Here is a 24,587-nt window from a genome sequence, read left to right as displayed (position 1 = left end):
CATTATATGAGCATCAAGTTAGCTAAACACCTATCACAAATCGATTCGAAAGTAGGTGGATAATTTGCCGCTAATTAGTCGTTAATTAGTTGTGAAAATACCGATTTTGTCGTTTCTTTTTTTTTTATTTTTTTAGGTGCTTTGCTAACTTAATATAAAGTTAGCAAAGCACACCTCCGAAAAATGACTTTAGAGCGTTCGTAGGAGAATCGGAATAGGATTAGTTTTTGCCGCTAATTAGTCGCTAATTAGTTGTGAAAAAATTAATTTTCTAAATTAATTTTTTTTTTGTTTTTTTGGGTGCTTTGCTAACTTGATATAAAGTTGGCAAAGCACGCTTCCATAAAATGATTTTAGGGATTTCGTAAAAGAATGAAAATAGAATGAGAATTTGCCGCTAATTAGTCGCTAATTAGTTGTGAAGAAATGAATTTTCTAAATTAATTTTTTTTTTGTTTTTTTGGGTGCTTTGCTAACTCGATATAAAGTTGGCGAAGCACGCCGCTATAAAATGATTTCAGAGTTTTCGTAAGGGAATGAGAATAAAATGAGAATTTGCCGCTAATTAGTCGCTAATTATTTGTGAAGGAATTTTATTCAGAAAAATTTTTTTTTTGTTTTTCACGGTGCTCCGCTTACTCGATATAAAGTTGGCAAAGCACGACTCCATACAATCATTTTAGGGTTTCCGTAGAAGAATAGCAATGGAATAAGAATTCTTTGCTAATTAGTCGTGCATTAGTTGTGAGAATACCAATTTTGTCGTTTTTTCGTTTTTGACGGTTCTTTGCTGACTTGATATAAAGTTCGCAAAGCATGCATCCATAAAATGATTTAGGTTTTTTTTAAGAAGCATGGAAATAGGATCAGAATTTGCCGCTAATTAGTCGCTAATTAGTTGTGAAGAAATTAATTTTCTAAATTAATTTTTTTTTCTTTTTTCGGGTTCTTTGCTAACTTGATATAAAGTTGGCAAGCACACCTCCGAAAAATCATTTTAGGGTTTTCGTAGAAGAATAGGAATAGAAAAAAAATTTGCCGCTAATTAGTCGTGAATTAGTTGTGAGAATACCGATTTTGTCGTTTATTTTTTATTTTTAGGTGCTTTGCTAACTTGATATAAGGTTAGCAAAGCACACCTGCAAAAAATGACTTTCGAGCGTTCGTAGAAGAATGGGAATAGAATGAGAATTTGCCGCTAATTAGTCGCTAATTAGTTCTGAAAAAAATAATTTTTTTAATTAATTTTTTTTTTGTTTTTTGGGTGTTTTGCTAACTTGATATAAAGTTGGCAAAGCACGCCTCAATCAAATGATTTAAGGGTTTTCGTAAAAAAATGAGAATAGAATGAGAATTTGCCGCTAATTAGTCGCTAATTAGTTGTGAAAAAATGAATTTTCTAAATGAATTTTTTTTTCGTTTTTTTGGATGCTTTGCTAACTTGATATAAAGTTGGCAAAGCACGCCCCCATAAAATGATTTTATGGGTTTCGTAAAAGAATGAAAATATAATATGAATTTGCCGCTAATTAGTCGCTACTTAGTTGTGAAGAAATGAATTTTCTAAATTAATTTTTTTTTGTTTTTTTGGGTGCTTCGCTAACTTGATATAAAGTTGGCGAAGCACGCCTCCCTAAAATGATTTTAGTGTTTTCGTAAAAGAATGAAAATAGAATCAGAATTTGCCGCTAATTAATCGCTAATTAGTTGTGAAGGTATTTCATTCTATTAATTTAGAAAAATAATTTCTTCACAACTAAGTAGCGACTAATTAGCGGCAAATTCTGATCCATGCTTTTTCATAAAAACCCAAATCATTTTATGGATGCATGCTTTGCGAACTTTATATCAAGTCAGCAAAGAACCGTCAAAAACGAAAAAACGACAAAATTGGTATTCTCACAACTAATTCACGACTAATTAGCAAAGAATTCTTATTACATTGCTATTCTTCTACGGAAACCCTAAAATGATTGTATGGAGTCGTGCTCTGCCAACTTTATATCGAGTAAGCGGAGCACCGTGAAAAACAAAAAAAAAATTTTCTGAATAAAATTCCTTCACAAATAATTAGCGACTAATCAGCGGCAAATTCTCATTTTATTCTCATTCCCCTACAAAAACTCTGAAATCATTTTATAGCGGCGTGCTTCGCCAACTTTATATCGAGTTAGCAAAGCAGCCAAAAAAACAAAAAAAAAATTAATTTAGAAAATTCATTTCTTCACAACTAATTAGCGACTAATTAGCGACAAATTCTCATTCAATTTTTATTCTTTCACGAAATCCCTAAAATCATTTTATGGAAGCGTGCTTTGCCAACTTTATATCAAGTTACCAAAGCACCTAAAAAACAAAAAAAAAATTCATTTAGAAAATTCATTCCTTCACAACTAATTAGCGACTAATTAGCGGCAAATTCTCATTCTATTTTTATTCTTTCACGAAATCCCTAAAATCATTTTATGGAAGCGTGCTTTGCCAACTTTATATCAAGTTACCAAAGCACCCAAAAAAACAAAAAAAAATTAGTTAAAAAAATTAATTTCTTTACAATTAATTAGCGACTAATTAGCGGCAAATTCTCATTCTATTCCCATTCTTCTACGAACGCTCGAAAGTCATTTTTTGGAGTTGTGCTTTGCTAACCTTATATCAATTTAGCAGAGCACCTAAAAAAATAAAAAAAAATAAATAAACGACAAAATCGGTATTCTTACAACTTATTCACGACTAATTAGCGACAAATTTTTTTTCTATTTCCATTCTTTTACGATAACCCTAAAATGATTTTTCGGAGGTGTGCTTGCCAACTTTGTATCAAGTTAACAAAGCACCCAAAAAAACAAAAACAAAATTAATTTAGAAAATAAATTTGTTCACAACTAATTGGCGACTAATTAGCGGCAAATTCTGATCCTATTTTCATGCTACTACAAAAAAAACCTAAATCATTTTATGGATGCGTGCTTTGCGAACTTTATATCAAGTCAGCAAAGAACCGTCAAAAACAAAAAAACGACAAAATTGGTGTGTTCACAACTAATGCACGACTAATTAGCAAAGAATTCTTATTCCATTGCTATTCTTCTCCGGAAACCCTAGAATGATTGTATGGAGTCGTGCTTTGCCAACTTTATATCGAGTAAGCGGAGCACCGTGAAAAACAAAAAAAAATTTTTGTGAATAAAATTCCTTTACAAATAATTAGCGACTAATTAGCGGCAAATTCTCATTTTATTCTCATTCCCTTACGAAAACTCTGAAATCATTTTATAGCGGCGTGCTTCACCAACTTTATATCGAGTTAGCAAAGCACCCAAAAAAACAAAAAAAAAATTAATTTAGAAAATTCATTTCTTCACAACTAATTAGCGACTAATTAGCGGCAAATTCTCATTCTATTTTCATTCTTTTACGAAATCCCTAAAATCATTTTATGGAAGCGTGCTTTGCCAACTTTATACAGTACGTAAATCGTACAGCTGGACATAGGCAATGTCCATTAAGTTGAGTGTGGCAACTGCGCTAATCTGTGTTAGTTGAAGCTTGTGTTCGAGTTTCTGGTGCAATAGAGTCGTTACAACGAATACAATAAGTGAATTTGTAAGCAAGAATGTCCATAAATAACTCAAAAACAAAGATTATGATTGATGAGTTAATAATTTTACTTTAATTTTTAAAATATTTTTTATTTAAAACTAATTACAAAATTAAACAGACACAGTTTTCTCATTCCCTCAGGCCAAAAATATTCAGCTACTATATTGTCATGTTTGACGTTTATTTGTGCCAGTCGAAATGAATATAAGCGAGGATTGTGACTTCACGAACGGCGGTCTTTGCGTGTCGTAGGGGGTCAAAGGCAAAAGTGTCCTCAAGTGGCTACCTTAGTATTTTGAGGATACTTTGACCTGTGACCTCTGATCGGTCACAATCCTTTGAGTAAAGTAAATTTCTCCTCTACAAACATACCTAGCCGTTTTCATACCACTTGAGGTAAGCTAGCCAGTGCGCTGATCTTTTCTATTGTTGAAAGATAGTCCCCAATAGGCCTACAGGAAACCACGCCTATTGTTTTTAAACTGTATGTAGAATTTTCTTTCATGAAAAAGACTCTATTACGTGTGACTCGAGGGAGGTAATTCTGCTAAATCTGTAAATCCACGTAAATAATTTAAAATGAATAAAATGCAGTTAAAAACCTTCAAAATTTTTATTGTGTACTATGCCCAACAAAAAACGAAAAATTATTATTCAAACTAGTTAAACACAAATAAATAATTAATTTAAAGTAATTGGAAATCCAACAATACATTATACGGTAGAAAATAATAAGTAAACTAAATGAAAGGTTCAAATAGACCACCTTGCTTTGCAAGACAATAACCTAGTCTATCATAAAATGCTTGTCTCACGTTTTCAAGCTGTTGTGGCGTAATCGTAGCACAAGCGTTTCTTATTTTATTTTCCAAATCCTCTAGACTATGTGCCCTCTCGAGATCGTTGCCATAGATGGTGGATTTAATATGTCCCCAGAAAAAGAAATCCATGGGAGCCAAATCGGGACATCTTGCAGGCCATTTAATTTGGTTGCTTGTTCCGCTTATAATGCGATTTTGAAAAATTGTGCTTAAATAATTTTTCACGATACGCGCATTATGAACGGAACAGCCATCCTGTTGGTACCAGACATCTTCTAAACGTACATCTGGGAGATTCTGAATAGCTGGAATAATGCTATCTTGTAAAAGAGCAAGATATTTAGCTGAATTCAGAACTCCCTCAATGAAAAATGGACCAATTACATGGTCACCCCAAAATGCCGGTCCACACATTAAGTTTTTGAGGGCGTTGAGTCCGATGTACAATGCTTCTATGTCCATTTTCCTGAGACCAATACCGCGTTCTGGAAGGATTGTGATGACCCCGTACAGAAAATGACGATTCATCAGTGAAAAGAATGTTTTTTACAAAATCATCATTTTCGTGAGATGCATCCATTGCAGCTTGACAGAACTCCATTCTACGATAATGATCTCCGGGAAATAACTCCTGGGTTCTCGAGTATTTGAAACTCTTAAAGCCATATTTTTTTAGAACTTTATGAACTGTGGTATGCGAAACCTCCAACTCTTTGGCGACACTTCTGGTGGTTCTGCATTTATCTACTTCAATTGTAGAACAAATATCTTCATCCCTTCTTTGGATTTCCTGCTGTCTTTCCGGGGGCATCTCTTTTCTTTTGTGACATTTTGTACAATCTTTTAAGCAATGTTGTATTTCAAAACTATTTATAACATTTGCAATTCTTTGTCTACAAGGTATGGGTCTAGTTTCGAAAGTATTAGCAAATAGATCTACACATTCTGCTAACGAATTATCTTGATAATACCATTTAATTATTTGCATCTTTTCTGGAGAAGTATAAATAAACATTTTAAATAATACTCTTCGCTTCGGGGTTCAGATGACAAATAATACTTGACGTTTAACGAATTTTGAAAGGATAAACAATTACTGACAATTTGTATTTGTAGCTCAGTTGCCACAATTATCTCAATATAATACAATGTATGGATTTATGTATCTAAATATATACGATGTATGTTTCCTATGTCCAGCTGAACAATTTACGTACTGTATCAAGTTAGCAAAGCACCCAAAAAAACAAAAAAAAAAATTAATTTAGAAAATTAATTTTTTCACAACTAATTAGCGACTAATTAGCGGCAAAAACTAATCCTATTCCGATTCTCCTACGAACGCTCTAAAGTCATTTTTCGGAGGTGTGCTTTGCTAACTTTATATCAAGTTAGCAAAGCACCTAAAAAAATAAAAAAAAAAAGAAACGACAAAATCGGTATTTTCACAACTAATTAACGACTAATTAGCGGCAAATTATCCACCTACTTTCGAATCGATTTGTGATAGGTGTTTAGCTAACTTGATGCTCATTGTCATTATCTTTTTTTCTAATATAATAGGGAACTTGCACTTTTTTTATTACATAATAATGTTCAGTTTTGTATAAAAATGAGATTTCCAAAATTTCACGCTTCAAAAACTCATAATAACTTAGAAATACAAATTTAAAGTCTTCTGTATCTTAAAATAGTTCAAACGACCTGTGACGTCAGAGTTTAACTATGTGGTTCCATTTATGGTTATATTTACGTATATTCTTCTTCTTCTTTAGTTTATTGGCCTCCACCTACTTGGGTATTTGGCCAGCTCGTCGTCAGGGAATAAAGGAAAAATATTTATATTCTCATGACATTCATCGTATGTCATTGTAATAATATATACCAGTTTGTTGAGATTGGAGTTTGATACAGTTTTTGAAGGAAAGGAAAGAAGGTTTACTATTGAAAATAAAACCATTTTGTAAAAGTACAAATTTTCTATGAATAGTTCAAACGATCAAAAACGCTTGTAACGTCACATAACTGTATTTCCTGCTGACGTTTATAATGTCTAATTTAAAATTATATATACAATTGGTGTAGAATGTAAACATATAACCCCGTGACGTCACGACGCGTTTTGGGGTGGCTGGTATCAGTTGAATTTTTAGTCGTCTTTAGGGGCCAAACGAAAAACAAACAAAACTTTTTATCTTTGATACAGGTTCTAAATTATATTCTGTTGTGATTTATACCATTTTTTTGAATTTAAAATTTTATGCAAGTTCCCTATTTGGGATATTAGATTACGATACAATTTGACGCTCAGGGGTCGATTAGAGGATTTAGACGAGACAGGTCGACCTTGGATCAATATAGAGCTTCACATGCAGGAAAAAACATATGTTATAATCTTAATCTAGTGCATAAAATATGTTTGCAAAAAATTTGATAAAAATTGTAATCTTCTGATCTTAATAATTGGATGAGGTTATACAGCAGTGATTTTGGGAATTTTGGCCATTTCTTCATTTAATGCTTTTATCTCATTATTTTATAAAAACCTTCTCAGCTTGAATAATTAGGGAATCACTCAATTTTATTTTATATTTGTAATGGGGAGTTAAAACCATAGACATATAATTTCTAGACTATGCGCTGCTATCTTAAAATGGGTGACAGCGGCGATAAATCTCTTTCTAATTGAAGGGGTTTATCCAATGATGTTAGGTTTATCAATCACGTCACTTTCCCACTGTCGCTGATTGGATGAACTCCTCCGATTATAAAGAGGCTTCCCACCTAATATGCTCATTTATCTCCGTCGCAATCATCACCCATTTTAAGATCACCCAGTCTAGATATTATATGTCTATGGTTAAAACATGGTTGAACCTTAACCTGCACAAAATAGAAAAACCGGTTACTTCCCTAATATAATAATTAGAAACCTCCTCTTGACCAACAGCTTAGAAATATACATACCATAAACTCTTCCAGGTGTTCCACTAACGACATGCTGTCCATAATCAAGTTTTCTAATATCTTCCCCAAGATTTGTGCCTCCAATACAAGCATGACATTGAACATTCATGAAGTCACCTAAAGCTAGAATAACTTTTTGAATCTGTACAGCCAATTCTCTAGTAGGAGACAAGCATAAAACTTGCGTTTCTCGCATTGTCAAATCTAAAGCTTGTAAAATCGAAATGGAAAAGGTAGCTGTTTTACCAGTACCAGATTGTGCCTGAGCTATTACATCTCTTCCTTTCATAATAGGCTTTATTGCTCTCTGTTGAATGGCTGAGGGTTTTTCGAAGCCTATAAAGAAAAACAAGGTTAGTGAGAGTACACAGAATGACCTACATTCTAGGCTTACCATATGCGAAGATACCACGAAGAAGTTCTTCTTTAAGGTTCATGTTTTTAAACTTCTCGATAACTTCGACATCTTCACTAGTTTCAAACTCTACATTTGATAAGTCCTCAAAAACTGAGGCACCTCTTTTTGGAACTGCCATACTTGCAAGATTCTTTGTATTTATATCACAATTTTGGTAGAACTTTTATATTTCGGTAAATGTATTACTTCACTGCTTGCAAAAATGGGGTAATTGTGTTATTATAACTCGAGTTTTAATAAAAATCCACTGTTGTACATATTTCTTTTACACACGCAGCTCAAAAATCAACTACCTTGACAATGACATTTGACTTGACACAACCAGACAACCCTTCTATCAAAATAGAGATGGAAAAAGATTCATTATGAACCACGGATCAGTTACTTACTTTCACATTTTTGGGTAAAGAAATTATTGTTATATGTATTCATGATCTGTTTATATCTGTTTTAACAACTGATAAGCGGTGTCTTCAGTTTTGGTTTGGTAAAACAGAATGTATTCCTAAAAATGTTTTTTAACATATTGAACGTAGGCGTAGACCAAAGGAACAGTATGACCAAAGAATACATATCTCCCAAGAACCGACACAAACGGATTATCTATGAACTAAATTTTTATGCGCATGTGCCAGATCGGCCATTTCTCAATTTGTATGAATAGCAAATAATTTTGGTGACATTTGTCTTGGACAGGATCGGCGTTTGTTGTCACAGTTGTTTGTTTGGCTTGGCGTTAGTATTTTGTTTTTGTATCAGTTTGTAGCTCATAATATTTTGTATAGACTTATTTTCTATACAGGGTGGTGAATCGGAAAACGGGCCATAGGATACTCAATGTAAAATTCTAAACTGTTGAATTTCTGCTTCCCTAATTATGTTACATCAAAAGTCATGAGAAGTTATTTGTAGAGGATTGAAATCTGTATTAGAAACAGAAGTTACAATTGTTCTACGATTTAAACACATTCCAAAATTTTGAAAAAGTATAATGTATTTACCGCAGTAGGTATGTGTGGGCATGTTAGGCCACACGTTACTATTTAACTGACAGTGAGCACATTATTGACTGAAGAAGATATCTTTATTATTAATACTTCTCCTTAACCAAGGGTATCTTATCAACTTTATTGTGTTTTAAACAATAAGTGATAAAATAAATAAAAAAATTGACATTTCAAATTGTTAATATTATAATAAATTTTTTGTCAACAAATGCAACCTTATACACATTATGGTATTGCGTGTGGCCTAACTTTGGCGTATTACTCTGAAAAATGTATTCTATTTTTACAAAATTTTGAATAATTATTGTTCGTAGAACAATATTAACAGTTGTTTTCAATACAGATTTCAATTCTCTACAAATAGTTTCTTATGACTTTTGATGTAAAATAATTAGGGAAGCAGGAATTCAACAGTTTAGAATTTTACATTGAGTTTCCTATGGCCCGCTTTCCAATTCACCACCCGGTATATATTTTCTTATATAGCCTACAACTATTAATTGTTATTTTCCAACATTTATACAATTTAATTCTTTTTGAGATATCTTGATTATGTGAATTAATTATTTTAAGCTTTTTCATGAACTATAAACTATCGCATAAAAAAATAATTTTGTATTTATTGGGATTTCACAAAGAATTTGAATCTAAAAATACAAATTCTCTAACCTTTCTTTGACCTCTACTGTACCAAATGCATCTGCAGGAAGAGCACAAAGTCATATTTTATATGTGTTCATTCCACAAGCCACGTGCTGTGTTTAAAAAGTTGAGAATCCAATACTCACAAAAACTTCCATAAAGTACTTTTATCAGCAAACCTAAATTAAATTTAATAAACTATGTTTCATTAAATTGTTTCTGTAGTTTGTATAAAACAATAACTTAGGTCAAATATATAAAACAATTTATGACTGACTACTTGAAATTCAGGATTTTCAGGAGTAACATTATATAATTTAGCTAATTCAAAAAGTTTGATCCAATATTACTTGAAATTGTTTCAACATTCAAGTTAATGCTTGATAATTGACAATACACTCTTCATAATAGGTTTACATTCTCTTGATTATACTTGCGTTCCAACAAAAAAAGCTAAAGGCTGCTTTCATATGGAATATAAGCTTCTGACCATAATGATCAAAACGTTTCCATATATATATATATATATATATATATATATATATATATATATATATATATATATATATATATATATATATATATATATATTAATTAATATATTAATTAAAAAAATTACTTTTTCTCTTTTCTCGATTGCTTAGTAGTTTTTATTGTATACTATATATATTTTTTCAGTTATTACATCTTTATATTTATAGAAATAAAATAGTACAATACTTATTGGTTTTTTATTTATTTACCCCGATATTCGACTTTAAAGAATGTACTGGCTGGTTTTGGCTGGAATGTACAGAATGTTTTGGCTGGTTTCCAAGACAATAAAAATTGAAAATATTGACATTCGATTTTAATATACAGTTTCTTGTTGTTGATCACGAACATTTGTCATCCAAAAAGAATTGGATTCCGTGACGGTTACAACGGCTGTTATTTTTCGAATATTTTACGAAATAACGAATATAATGAATCAGGAAATACCTCGACAAACAAGTAATTGGTCCTAGGTTTTCACCCAAAGTAATCGAAAGTAGAACTGGAAGTCGATATTGGAACTCTTCGTGTAACTTTGCGTCGATTGATCTACGATTTTACTAATTTTGTCATCTTGTTTTACATTCATATCATATTTTGAGTGACTTTAAAGCAGTACCTACGGTTGTAACTCTAAAACCGAAGTCCGATGTCAAATTTCTCATCTTTAATACCATCCATGGGTTATAAGCTTTCAATCGACACCTCATTTGTCATTCTATCTGTATTAGTAACTGAGGAGTTGTATTCGCGGTCGGACGGACAGACAGTCATGAAACCAGATGTATATATTTGTTCTCGTCTTGCGAATGCGCGTCGAATAATATACCACTTGTGCTATTGCGGTGACTTTAAAAGAGTACTTCCGGTCGCATTTCTAAAACCGGAAGTCCTAGGTCAAATTTCCTACCTTTAGTACCATCCATGTATTATGAGCTTTCATTCGACACTCATTTGTGATTCTACCTGGTATAGTAACGGAGGAGTTACATTTCCGGTCGGACGGACAGACAGTCTAGGTCAGACGTCTCACCTTGAGTACCATCCATGGATTATAAGCTTTCATTTGACACCTCATTTGTCATTCTACCTGGTATAGTGACTGAAGGAGTTATATTCGCGGTCGGACGGACAGACAGCCTATTAGGTCACACCAAGTCGTTCAAATTCTCACCAACTTGTTCACACTTTTTCAAAATTGGTGAAAACAACAAATTATATTTTGTATCGTTGTATCAATATAAGCCAAAAAGAATAATTAGTGAATGTCACGCCACTATAATATATTTTATTATTGGTCTTTCAATGCTAAAATCAGGATAAAAAAGGTATTTTATCCATGGTTTTAATCAATATAATTCTCACCATTACTTTGTGTTGTATTTGCAACCTTTTGTAAATCAAAAATAATTCCACCATATTAAGGCCCGGTCTTTTCACCTCCGAATAAATAGTTAACGGGAAGTTTATCTGACAGATAAAAAAAGTAGCGTCTTTTCACTCTGGAATAAAGTTATCCGGCAGATAAATTGACGTTAAATATCAAATATTTAACTGCCGAATAAAGTACCGAATAAGAAGTTATCTGGAAGATAAACTTTGATTTTCGTATATTTCATGGTTTCTGATTGCCACGAAACTAAAAATATAACCTAAAATCTTGTAGGTCTGATTGAATTTATTGCAAAAGTAAAATTTTGTTCTTTCTAAAAATTCTCAATCACAAATTTTGTTATTTTGTTTTTGTACATACCTACCTACTGTAATTTTTTAAGCCGAGTTATTAGATATTAAATTAAAAATGGGTTATAATTTGAAAAAATTATAATAGTTATGTATTATTGTATACCTACTCAACTATATTCATTTACAAAGAAAAACAAGTTGTAAAAAATAAAATAGTTTTTTATCCCATCTTGCATAAGTATCTATCTTAAAGTTACCCACTAGAATAATCTGTGAAACATTAAATTGGTAAAAGTTTTACCTCTAGTTTTGTTAAAAAATTGTTTAGTTTTCTCATTTTTAAAATATTGATTTCTTTGAATTGCCAAATATTTTACGATTCCAAAATGAAAGGTATTGATATAGTAACTAGAATTAAGTATGCTCCAAAACAGTAGATACCTACCTTGAAAAAAAAGCTGCAGAGTTAAGTATCCAAAACATACTGGGTGTATCATGAAATTCTCAAAATTTTCAATAAATCTATAGAATATAGGAAGACTGATTTTATATTCTGACAATTTCGTAATACTCCCTGAATATGTTTTAAATAGGTACCTTCTTACTAATCGCTACCTACATTCTAATACCACGTATGAAGATTTTTAGGTGAAACGAGTTAGAGGTTGATTCTGAGTATATTCCCAAGTACGAGAAATAGCTATTTGTATAACAAGGGAGGAAAGTGCTACTTTTCCTCCCGAGAATGAAGTTTACTGCCCGACGCGTAGCGGAGGGCAGTAATCATTCAAGGGAGGAAAAGGCACTTTACTCCCATGTTATACATATGGTTTTTCCACCTTCCTCAAATAACAAGTCATTTTAATTTTTACTTAATATATTTATGTAACTAACCAACAAAATTTATTAGAACTAAAACTAACAAGTACGTACAATATAACTGTCAACTGTCAAATATAAGTCAAATTAATTATGTAAACATTGTTAAATCAAAATAACAATTTACTGTTTTTTACCATTCTGCAAAATACAGAGTGTTTTATAAATAAACGTTAAAATGTATAGAAACTTACGTAATAGAAAATAGCTATTGTACAGGGCGTCAATAAGTTACATTTCATGAATGAAATACCATGACGTCACTTTTACTTTTCCTCCCTAGGGAGGAAAAATATTTTCCTCCCTAGGGAGGAAAAGTACAACTTTGCTCCCTACAATCAGGTCCGGAAAAGTATACTTTCGGTAGAGGTAGGTGGAAAACATTATTTCTCTTACTTGTGATTAGAATCATTCAGTAAAGTGTGCGCAATATACTCAGAATCAACCTCTAACTCGTTTCACCTAAAAATCCTCATACGTGGTATTGAATGTAGGTAGCGTAATATTTTTTGTGCCAAATATAAATAATTCTGTATTATTGCTGTTTAAATTCAGATCATAGCAATGGGTTGTTACTTAGAGATTCTGATTGTCCACTGATGAGTCCAGAAATACATATCGCCCTTTTTGTATATGGCAGAAAACAAAACAATTAAATTGATTCAATTGTCCTATCTTACACTGAAGCAATATATTTATAACATAGAGAGAGAAATGAAAATGAAGACAATTTTGAAAATGAATTGCTAAGTATAGACCAGGAATAAGCTAAATTATTGAATTTACTGAAGATGTTTGATAACCTTATAAAAATTTTTGTGTTAAGCTTGTCATGCACGGGGATCTATACTAAAATATATCTCATATCACTCACTATAGTAACGAGTGAGGCTGCATACATGGAATTATAATGTATATTATGGTTCCGTTTATGCAGGCTCACTCATTATTATAGTGAGCACCATGAGATGTAATATATCTATTATAGTATACCTCCTGGTCAGTAACATGCTTTATGGGGAAATAGAAGGATCAATAATATACATGTATCATTTTTTTATTCTTTATTTAATTGTCCTTTGTATAATTAAATTTTTAAATTTAATAAATCAATGAATTTTTGTGTCTCTCTTCTGCCCTTTCATTTTCTCTAGCACGCTTGTGTTGTACCTTTTCGTCCTCTTTTTCTATCTGAAGCAATTGAGGTATGTTTAGTATTAGCGTTGTTCTTTCTTGTAATACATTCTCTAGTTTATTATTGGTAGCTTACTACTAAAACTAGCTTTTTTCTTTAAGAATGCAGGATTGAATCTTCTAGATGTTTATCATATCTGTAACTAATTTTTTTATTTAGAAAAGTGAAAGGTATCTACTAACAAATATTAAAATTAGGTTTTATTCTTGTTATTGGGATTCTTCAAGTTACCATGTAATGTAAATTATCCAATCTTTAAAAATATTGTGTTTTGATATACTTAGTTGGTTATTTCCCTAGTTTACTATTCAATATACCAGTTGGATGGATTATAAATCTGTAGCGTTTTGACGATGATTGATATGTCCATCTAGCCTAATTTTTCAGGAGAGCATTTTGAAAGTTTGAATCATGTTTTGCCAACCCAAAAACGAAAAGTAATCAACATAAGAAATCAAGTAATATATCAAGTTCTGGCCTACCTAATACAGTAGAACCCCGATTATCCGTGCTCCTCGAGACCGAAGGTGGCACTGATAATTGAAAAGCACGGATAATCCGAACATGTATTTCATATTATGTATAATACGTACGTATACACATACATAATATGTATGTGTATACATAGATATTATTATGTACCTACTATAAAGAGATAACAGAAAAAAATAAATCTTTCATTATGAGTCTCTCTTTCGTCATATAGAGTCAAGTGATTTACGATGACGCTATTTTGATAAAACCTCAAAAATGCAACTTGAGTAATAGAAAGCCCACCCAGATAATCGGGGTTCTACTAAGTAAGTTAAAAGGGGACATAACTTTTATACAAAAGATATGTGGAACAAAGGGGTTTTTACCTTCATCATACACATACCAAACTCCACCATCTTGAAGAAATTTTACTAAATAGCATATCAAGCAAATAATCTCATTCTGGCTAAAATCGGACATAAAATCAAATTTTTGCCTTACCACTACAGAAATATAGTATTGAATTTAAATAAAAGTTTTCCCCACATTAACAAATTTTTACATCATTGAACAGTTAATAGATATTAATAATATAATATGTTAAAATTATTAATTATGTAAACAAAATTACCACTGCATCTGTTTCATTAGCTAGCTTGTCTTTATTTAAACTTGTCTTTGTCTTCTTTACATACAAATCAACAGTTTTCCACTAATTTAAAATTTATTTACCTCTTGTTCAAGTTCTCCAGTAAACTTTTTCACCATAATCAATGTTTTCTTTCTAAAACAATATTGTTTGATCAAAATATGGAAATGTATTTCTAAACCTTATGACTATGACTTTATATACTTCTTATTTTAAGTTGTAATTCTTTGATTTACTTACATTTCCTTCTTCCAAAATGGAAATAAAATCGAGAAAATCATCTTGGTCTTGATTATGTGAATCTAATTATGTTAGGTTAAGTTAAAGCTGAAATTATAAAAATAAACACAAAAATCAGGTGTGTTCCGAATCCGAACTTACTTTTAAGCTTATCTACCGGATAACTAACTGGAACATAAATTGACGTGAAAAGACGGGTACATTTTATCTGGCGAATAAATATTTATCCTCCAGATAGCTAACTGCCAGATAAGAGCATATTTATTCGGAGGTGAAAAGACCGGGCCTAAGAATGTCAACAAAAGCCGGCCCTGCATGCAACCTTTCTCTCAGTGCAACTAAAATTTTATTGATACACGCCAGAAATGTGCGAGACTTTTCTCAGTGTACTCGCGTGTACACTTGCCAACTCGATACTAAAATTAAGTACATGCTAACATGCTAACAACAAAAGAATCGCCGTCCGTGTCGGTTCTTGTGAGAGATATGTATTCTTTGGTATGACAGTATCTGCATTGTATAGAAAAAGAAGATTATTACTCTGACCAAAAAACGTCAAACATAGAGATAACCTATTTCCTATTTTATATTGAAAATTGAAATTTTTATCAAATTGCACTAATTTTATTATAAAAATGAACAGAAAGGAGGCACTATCGACTTTCATTCAACAAATTCATGGTAGACCTGTTGTAGTAAAACTAAACAGTGGCGTGGATTATAGAGGTATAACAACACTGTGTTTTTATTTATACACTTTTATGGTCTAGTTTACCGCTTTTTTTACTGATTAAGATTTGAGTTATTGAGATTTGACTAGTATGTTTCCATGTATATATTTAGAAAGGGAATAATGCAAGTTATTACAACTTATTCAACTTGAGAAGACATATGAATGATGAATGTATAATATCTGCACTGTCATCATCATCATCAGTACATTGTAAAACATACCTCCTCCAGATATTTCCATCATCTGTTCTGCTCCTCTTTTGAGGTTGTAGGTCCATCACATTGATTGTCTTCCCTGGCTTCGCTTGTCTGCTTGCGGTCTCCACTCAAGCAATTTTTTTGTGCACCTCCATTTCAGCCTTATAATATATTTGATAATTACATACAGTGGAACCCCGATAAGTCAACCCCCGATAACCCGGAAGTCCGGCTAACCCGGACCGATTTTCATCAGATAAACATTTTGATTTTCAATATTTTGTATTTTTCAATTTAATTGTGGCTTATTTCCAATCAAAATAGTTAATTATCAGACAATCCTTTCAACAATAAAAGTGTATGTAATATAATATTTGAGAGATAATGTGTCTAGACTCTCTGTGTCGTGTACTTATGTGTGTAATTTGAACACGAGATTAAAAATTACTCATAGTACACGCCGCAGAAACAACAGCCAGCTGTCTGTAGTATCTATTCCTTTTTATTTCAAACTGTCAGCATTGTTTAGGAAAGACTATTTAAAAAATTCTTTTATAAACAATGGTCTTTAGTATTGTGTGTCTTGTATTGTTTGGGTTTGGTGTTTTTTTTAGAATTGTAATGAGTAGGTAATATGTACTGTGCATATTTATAAAAATATTTCATGTTATTTCAATTCTAACGGAGTTTATCTGTAAGTATACCGTATTTTATTAATTTTTACCATATTCTCCGGCTATCTCGGATTTTCGATAACCCGGATCGGTCGTGGTCCCGATTAATCCGAGTTATCGAGGTTCCACTGTACTTCTACTTACCCAAATTTCAAATACACATGTCTTTCCAAGTTATTTGGGCACTTCTGTGAGTCAATTTTTTTTTATGTGGTGGACAAATTTCACTGTAATTTTGTTTTGGGATGTTCCTGCCATGAGAATGGTGCATGTCCATTTTCGGTGGGAGATCTCTAATAGTTTTCGATGTATTGAAGGGGGTCAATTTTCATTTTGTAACTTCAAGGGGCTGTAACTTTTTTTGTGAGCACATTTGTATTAGGGCGGGTTGGGTTCGATCGAACTATTTTTGACCCCAGAGTGTGTGGTGTAATTTATGACCAGTCTTTTCGGGACACCCTGTATAATTTATTAATTTTTTATTGTCTGTAGTTAGTTGATTAATGTCGGTTTATATTATATTATTATTATGTATTGTCACTGCATAACGTGGATTGTGTGTATGTTAAATTTAGTTTTATTGTAATGTATTTACTACAGTTTTATGCTGTCACACTTTCATTTAATTTTATTTTTTGTTTTTTTACTGTTTTACTGGACTTTACTACTACTACTACTTTTACTTCTACTTATTGTTTATATATATATGTATATTTTTTATGAAATTGGGGAAACTCGTAAATAAATAAATAAATAAATATTTCCTTGACTTTTCAGTACTCTATGGTCTTCCAGTTTTTGTTTCATTTCTTAATTATTTTCTTTTCTTTTATAATATTTTCTTGGGCGTGTGTTATTGTGTATACTATTACTTCATTTAGGTTATTTCGATCTTCATTTGTTGTGTTCCTGAGTAAGTTACTACTGATACATTTCTCAAATACAAGTTTATTCGTTGGGTGTATCCAAGTTTTTTTTTTAATTTTGATCATCTTCAGTCTTTCTTGCGACCGAAAATTGATTAAGCCTGTAACATTTTAATTATGTGTTTGTGTCCGTGAAGATAAAGTTGATCTTATTTGTTGTCTGTCCATCAGAGTTCCTCCAAGTCCTTTACTAATTAACAATTAAATTATTATTTATAGTATATACAGTAAAACTTCCGTTAACCGAAACATCTATATAATAAACATAGCCGCAAAACATCATTGTCAAAGGAAAAGAAAAATTAAAAAAAAAACATTTCAAACGTGTTCATTTTCCTTAATTTTATTGCTTTGTTCTATTTTACAATAAAGAAAACATTACGAAATCACCTTATAGTATGTTTTAATACCAACTTTGACCAAGAACTATGTAATTTGATATAAGAAGAATACAAAATGCAATGTTATTTTTAACCGAAATTCTTGTTATCCGAAACGCCCTTCCCCCCAATTATTTCGGTTAACGGAGGTTTTACTGTATTCAATTATTTCATGTGTTTCTTACTTTTTAGGCGTTCTAGCATGCCTAGATGGATACATGAACATTGCTTTGGAGCAGACTGAAGAATATGTTAATGGCCAGCTAAAAAATAAATTCGGTGATGCATTTATCAGAGGAAATAATGTTTTGTATATAAGCACACAGAAAAGGCGGTACTAATTTTAGTTTTAAGTTATATAAATAACATGTAATTCTGCTAAGAATAAAAAGTTTTGTAAATTTTGTAAAATGTTATTTTTTAATTATTATTTTAGTAACATACTTGGATAGAGTTATTCGAAAAGGAACCAAGCGACAAATTCGAGAATATTAAGAAATTACCACCAACCGATTTCTACTGGAGTATACTGAATATTCTAAAAATATCTAAGCCCCAGAACGACTCCAATGACATCTATTAACAAGAACACCAAGCGCCAACAACAACGATTTATAATTTAAACTAAACTTCTAACGTAATTTTCATTCGTGACAAATTCGAGAATATTTAAGAAATTACCACCAACCGATTTCTACTGGAGTATATTGAATATTCTAAAAATATCTAAGTCCCAGAACGACTATAACGACATCTATTAACAAGAACACCAAGCGCCAACACCAGCGACTTATTTTTTAAACTAAACTTCTAACGTAATTTTCTCCGAACTACTAAATAGGCGCTTGGTTCCTTTTCGAATAACTCTATCCACTTATACATTGGGGCTGCCTAAGTTAGAACCATATGGGAAACTTTTTTTATTACCAATTTTATGAAAAAAAAATATTTTTATATTTGATATAAAATTTTATGAATATTATACAAGGTATGTCAAAAAATATGAATTTTGGTCGAAAGTAAAGTAAGTACCTTTTTTTTACAATATCGAAAATTGTCATTATGAAAAGTTATTTGAAGTTAAAACCTATGTTTTAATTTGCAATTACATACAGTAGAACCCCGCAAATCCGAACTAATTGGGGGCCAGCCTGTTCGGATTATCAGAAAGTTATTCTAACTAATAATTCAATGCTTTCGTTGTCATTGATTTTGAGTCTCTGCATCTGTCTCACTCTCCATTTTTCTAAGCTCCATTATAAGATGACCTCCTAAGAAGTCATTCAATAATTTCCAGGATGTGAAAACGAAGAAAAAAGTGCAATTACAGAATGGATTGAAGCTGACGACAATGGGCACCAAGAATTTACGGACAAAGAGATTGTAGACTTGGTTCAACCTCAAGGCAATTCTAATGAAGATGAAGAAAGCAAAGAAGTTTCCCTGCCACATCGACTGTGACACGCAGATGTGGCTCTACGTTACGTGGAGCAAAACTGGGCTGCGTTACTGGTCGATGTAATGAATAAATGGTTCAACATCGCTGCGTTAAGTCGCTAAACCTCCATGCATCAGAAAGTAACCGACTTCTTTAAAATGCGCCTTAGCGCCGGACTCCACTTGCGATTTTGTAGGCGCGCGATTGTTTTGTCGCAAAAATTGAACACATTGTTTCAAATACAAGTCAATCCACGATTATTTAGTCGCAAATGGATTGACTTGTATTTGAAAAAATGTGTTCAATTTTCGCGACAAAACAATCGCAATCGTTACAAATCGCAAGTGGAGTCCGGCGCTTAGGGTTACAAACTTCCTTGCAAGAGTCTTGACAAATATTTTTGGACTCAAATTGACTAGAAGAGAAACGACATATATGTTTCTGTTTAACTGTTATAAGCACTACGAATAAAGTACCTATATATAGGGTTACCATAATTTATTAAGACCAAATCCGGACAGGGGTTATCCAAGGGGTTGTAGAAAATGTAAAATGTGAATTTGACTGTGTTGCTACCTCTACATTGTATGGTTTGTTCAACATTAATTGGTTTGAGTTCAATTAGTGCGGTCGTAAATATTATTAAATTTATCTGACCTGGCCCATTGTTAAGACCCACCCGGATGAGCGATAAGCCACCGAGGTAGACAGAGTTGGTCTTTTGCAATTAACACTGACTAGACGGTACTCCCATAATAAAGCCTAAAATAAATTTTACCTGAAACCGGGCCTTTTATACTATTATCGGTTAATCCGGGCTGTTTATAGTGGTAACTAATTGAACTTAACCATTTACTGTTTAACCCATTCGCTGCCGATCGAAGAGGATGGAACTCGGCTAGGAGCCATTTTGTTGAACGGTCCGTGTAACTGAAGTAACCGTATCACTCGCTGGCGCGTGATTGGCACCTGACTGAAGTAACCACATCACACGCTGGCGCATTATCGGCAGCGAATGAGTTAACATACCATACCTATATATATGCGAAATGCTTAATTTGTACTGGGCCCAGGGATAGGATGTTCTTCATCTGTTCTTCTTTCGTACTTTTCACAAGACATAATTTTTCTCAAAAGTGGCTTGTCATTTTTTATTTTGTCATGGAATTCGGAATATGACATTACAGAATTTGCTTTAATATTGAGAAGCTCCTTTATAACAGGCTGAGATAATCTTCCTCTTTGGGCCGTCCATATAAAATTCATCATCGAAAAGATACATTCAGTAGGAGCCGAAATACCAGGTAGACAAAAGATGAATTCTCCTATTTTAAAAATATTCGTAAAGGAAACGTTGCTTTTAGAAAATGCTTCAAACATTTCTTGCCATTTGTCATGAGTGTTTGGGGTTTCTTCTTTAGAAAGTAAAGTCCATTTAGGTTTCAGCTTTTTTAGAACTTGGAGAAGTGACGAGCGCTCATCAAATAAATCATCTACATTGACAGAATTCGGTACAGACAACGCTGACTATAGTTAAAGCGCTCTCTTCCATCTCTTTCCAGGTAGGATCACCGTGTAGCCTTAACCATTTGATTTAGCGCAGAATGAAATTTCCCTCCGTTGGGCCAAGTGTTTTCCATTTTTTTAGTAAAGAAAAAAATCCGGACATGTCTTTCAAATCCGGACTGCCCGGACAAAATCCGGACGTATGGTAACCCTACCTATATACGTATTCATTTTTAAGAAATGTTATATCTCAAAGTCCTATTAATCCTACATTGCTCAATGCTTCTGGTTTTACTCTGTATAATAAAAACGTTTTTAAATTTTTGTCTTGAATTTTTTTATTTTTTTCCACTTTCCGTTGGTTTGGATTTGCCGAACGTTCGGATTTGCGAGGTTCTTACTGTATTGCTAATAAAAAAAAAAAATAATAATAACACCAGATTTCAGAACAAACAGCATCTTTTAAGCAGTTATGTTAAGAACATCAAGTCACAGGAATTGCACTTACACTGCGTGGGGTATACAAACTTGCATGTGGTGACTGCCCAAAAACTTGCATTGGTCAAACTGGTAGAACCAGGGCCGCCGGGAGGGATGAGCGGGCCCCGATAAAAAGTGAAGACCGTGCCCCCGACAAAAAGTGAAGATCGAAAAAAATTGTTTAATTTTTATAGAAATTAATTTATCAATAATAAAAATAAGAAACATTTTAAATATAACATTTAATAAATTTGGATTACATTTTTATAATAGTGAAAATATTTACAATACCGGTGCTTTTCGAGTTTTTTGATTGGCAAAGATGTCTATAATTTTCGAAAAATCGCATGACTTTACCAAATCATTCTCAGTGCACAAAGTTGCTAGGTCCGTTAACTGATCTTGTTTCATTTTAGATCTCATAGTATTTTTTATGCGAGAAAGAAAACTAAAAGGATCTTTTACCTTTTTGCGACTTCCACCGGTAATATTCTTGACGCTACAGCAACGCGTCGCAACGTTAGGAAATAATGACTCCAATTTGGGATGTTTAATTTTATTAAGTAAATCTATTGGAGAAAGTTGAGATTTACAAATAATCTCCTTGTATATCGCTCTATCGTATTCTTTATAAAAGTCGCGCAATATATCAAATTTTTGAAGTTATACTTCTTTAGGCGCGATTGAGAGTAAAATTTCATAATACTGCGCGCATGCTCACACAGACAGTATGGCCATTGTATATGGCGTTTAGTTGCTAAATCTTTCTTCTTCTTCTTCACCTGCGTCTTTGACTCTTGTTTTATTTCTTACCCAGTTGTTTTGCTTTTTGTCTGTCAATTTTACTCCTAACATTGCTCTCTCCATGGCTCTTTGTGTCTTTCATTATTTTATCCATGTTTGCCTTGGTCAAGGTCATGTTTGGCATGCGTATGTGAGAATTGGGAGTATGCACTGCAAACACTCGTGTTTTTAAATATTGTTGTATTTTTTTATTCTTTAGGGCCCATTTTAGTTTTCCAAATCCTGCCCAGGCTAATCTAACCCTTCTTTTTACCTCCGTTGTTTGGTTTTTCTTATTTATCTTTATCGTCTGTCCCAAATATATATAATCATTAACCGCTTCTATTGTGGTGTCGTTTAGTATTACGTTTCTCTTATCTTGTGTGTTTGTCATCGTTTTTGTTTTGGCAAAATTCGTTTTTAGACCTACTTATTTGTTCGGATTCATTTGCTAGTTCGGTTAGCATGGTTTGTAGTTCTTCAAAACTTGATGCTATGACTACTATACATCGTCTGCATGTCTTAGGTGGTTTAGTTTCTTTCCATTTATGTTTATTCCCATGTTTGTCCATTCCATTGTTTTGAAAACATCTTCCAGTGCTAATGTAAATAGTTTAGGAGAAATAACATATCCCTGTCGCACTCCTCTGTTAATTGGTATGGGTTTTGTGGTTTCTTCCAATTGTACTGTCATTGTTGCTTTCTTATATAGAGGGTGTCCAGAAACTCTACCGACAAACGAAGACAGAAGATTCCTTAGATAATTTTAAGACAATTTAACCCAATTCACCTAGTCCGAAAATGCTTCTTAAGGGAGCTAGAGCTCTTTGAAGATGGCGTCATGAAATTAGTTTTTCTTAAATACCTCCAGAACGAGTCTATTTAGAAAAACAAAAATTGGTATGCTTATTTACTTTTCAGAGATGAATCGATTCCACCCATTGCAAATTTCTAGTACTGGTCATAGGCGTCCGTTTTGGGTAAAGCCACGGGTATTTTATCGCATAACTTTGTCCTTAACTTTTATGCATTTCTGACGCCAAATTATTAAATTGTAAGGTATTCTAGTACTAAAAGGTACTCTTGCTTTAAGTCGGTAGGACAAACCGTTTTCTAGAAAAATCGATTTGAACGTTTTTCGTTTTTGGAATTTGAAAAAAAATTGAAAGAACTTTTCAACAAAAAACGAAGTATTTTACCAACATAAAGTAAGAGTAACTTTTAGTACTCGAATACCTCATAATTTAATAATCTAGTGTCAAAAATGCTCAAAAATTCAAGACAAGAAAGGTATGCTATAAAATAACTGTTGACCTACCCAAAACGGACGCCTATGACCAGTACTAGAAATTCGCATTTAATGAAATCGATTTATCTCTGGAATATAAATAAATGTACCAGTTTTCGTCTTTCTATACAGTGTTTTTTTGAAATTTTTTTTTAATTCACGAAGCGAAAAATTTTCAAATCGATTTTTCTAGAAAACGGTGTGTCCTACCGATTTAAAATAAGAGTACCTTTTAGTACTAAAATACCTCACAATTTAATAATCCAGTGTCATAAATGCATAAAACTTAAAGATAAAAAAGTTATGCGATAAAATAACCGTTGCCCTACCTAAAACGGACGCCTATGATGGGTACTAGAAATTTGCAATAGATGAATTAGATTTATATCTTGAAGATAAATACGCGTACCAATTTTTGTTTTTCTAAATAAAAGCATTCTGGAGGTATTTAAGAAAAACTAATTACAAGACGCCATCTTCAAAGAGCTCTAGCTCCCTTAGGAAGCATTTTCGGACTAAGTGAATTGGATTAAATTATCTTAAAATTATCTGAAGAATCTCCTGTCTTCGTTTGTCGGTAGAGTTTCTGGACACCCTGTATATTATGTATTAGCATTCTGTATCTGGAATCTATTCTACAATTGTTTATAGCTTTTTCTATTGCCAACATTTCCACGCTGTCAAATGCTTTTTCGTAGTCAACGAACGCTAAGTGCAGATCTATATGGTATTCTGTATCTGGAATCTATTCTACAGTTGTTTATAGCTTTTTCTATTGCCAACATTTCCACGCTGTCAAATGCTTTTTCGTAGTCAACGAACGCTAAGTGCAGATCTATATGGTATTCGTTAGCTTTTTCTATTAGTGTCCTAATTGTTAGAAGATGGTCAGTGGTGCTATATCCCTTTCGGAATCCTGCCTGCTCTACTGGTTGATACGAGTCCAATTTGTGTGTTAGCCTGTTGTTGATAATCCTCATGAATAGTTTATACGTTTGGGACAGCAGTCTGTATGTAGACCCAGAGATGGGTCTGTAATTTTTTATGTCCTTTCTGTCGCCTTTCTT

General features: G+C 32.5%; 2 protein-coding genes and 1 long non-coding RNA gene across 3 annotated transcripts in view; 1 reads left to right on the top strand and 2 right to left on the bottom strand.

Moving 5' to 3' along the window:
* The window catches only part of LOC114338456 (eukaryotic initiation factor 4A-III), a 44,841-nt gene extending 36,692 nt beyond the window's left edge, over positions 1-8,149 (bottom strand). The window contains exons 1-2 of the mRNA XM_028289059.2: positions 7,786-8,149; positions 7,392-7,727 (exon numbers count right to left, since the gene is read on the bottom strand). Of these exons, the coding sequence (XP_028144860.1) occupies positions 7,392-7,727; positions 7,786-7,927 (478 nt within the window). The 5' untranslated portion in view covers positions 7,928-8,149. The remainder of the gene's footprint in view (positions 1-7,391; positions 7,728-7,785) is intronic.
* A 5,457-nt stretch (positions 8,150-13,606) lies between these two features.
* LOC114338458 (uncharacterized) lies at positions 13,607-15,417 on the bottom strand. Its single transcript, XR_007700883.1, has 3 exons — positions 15,257-15,417; positions 15,116-15,202; positions 13,607-15,010 (listed from the first exon to the last, which is right to left on the bottom strand). It is a non-coding gene; the product is annotated as an uncharacterized LOC114338458 (long non-coding RNA).
* A 129-nt stretch (positions 15,418-15,546) lies between these two features.
* Positions 15,547-18,436, top strand: LOC114338457 (U6 snRNA-associated Sm-like protein LSm6). Its single transcript, XM_028289060.2, has 2 exons — positions 15,547-15,841; positions 18,218-18,436. The coding sequence occupies exons 1-2, from the start codon at positions 15,751-15,753 to the stop codon at positions 18,364-18,366; spliced, it is 240 nt and encodes a 79-aa protein (XP_028144861.1). The 5' UTR covers positions 15,547-15,750; the 3' UTR covers positions 18,367-18,436.
* Positions 18,437-24,587: the final 6,151 nt, after the last annotated feature.

The sequence above is a fragment of the Diabrotica virgifera genome, chromosome 9, assembly GCF_917563875.1.
Source record: "Diabrotica virgifera virgifera chromosome 9, PGI_DIABVI_V3a".
Classification (NCBI taxonomy): Eukaryota; Metazoa; Arthropoda; class Insecta; order Coleoptera; family Chrysomelidae; genus Diabrotica; species Diabrotica virgifera.
Note: the sequence above shows the minus strand (reverse complement) of the source record. Positions and strands in the feature narration are given on the sequence as shown.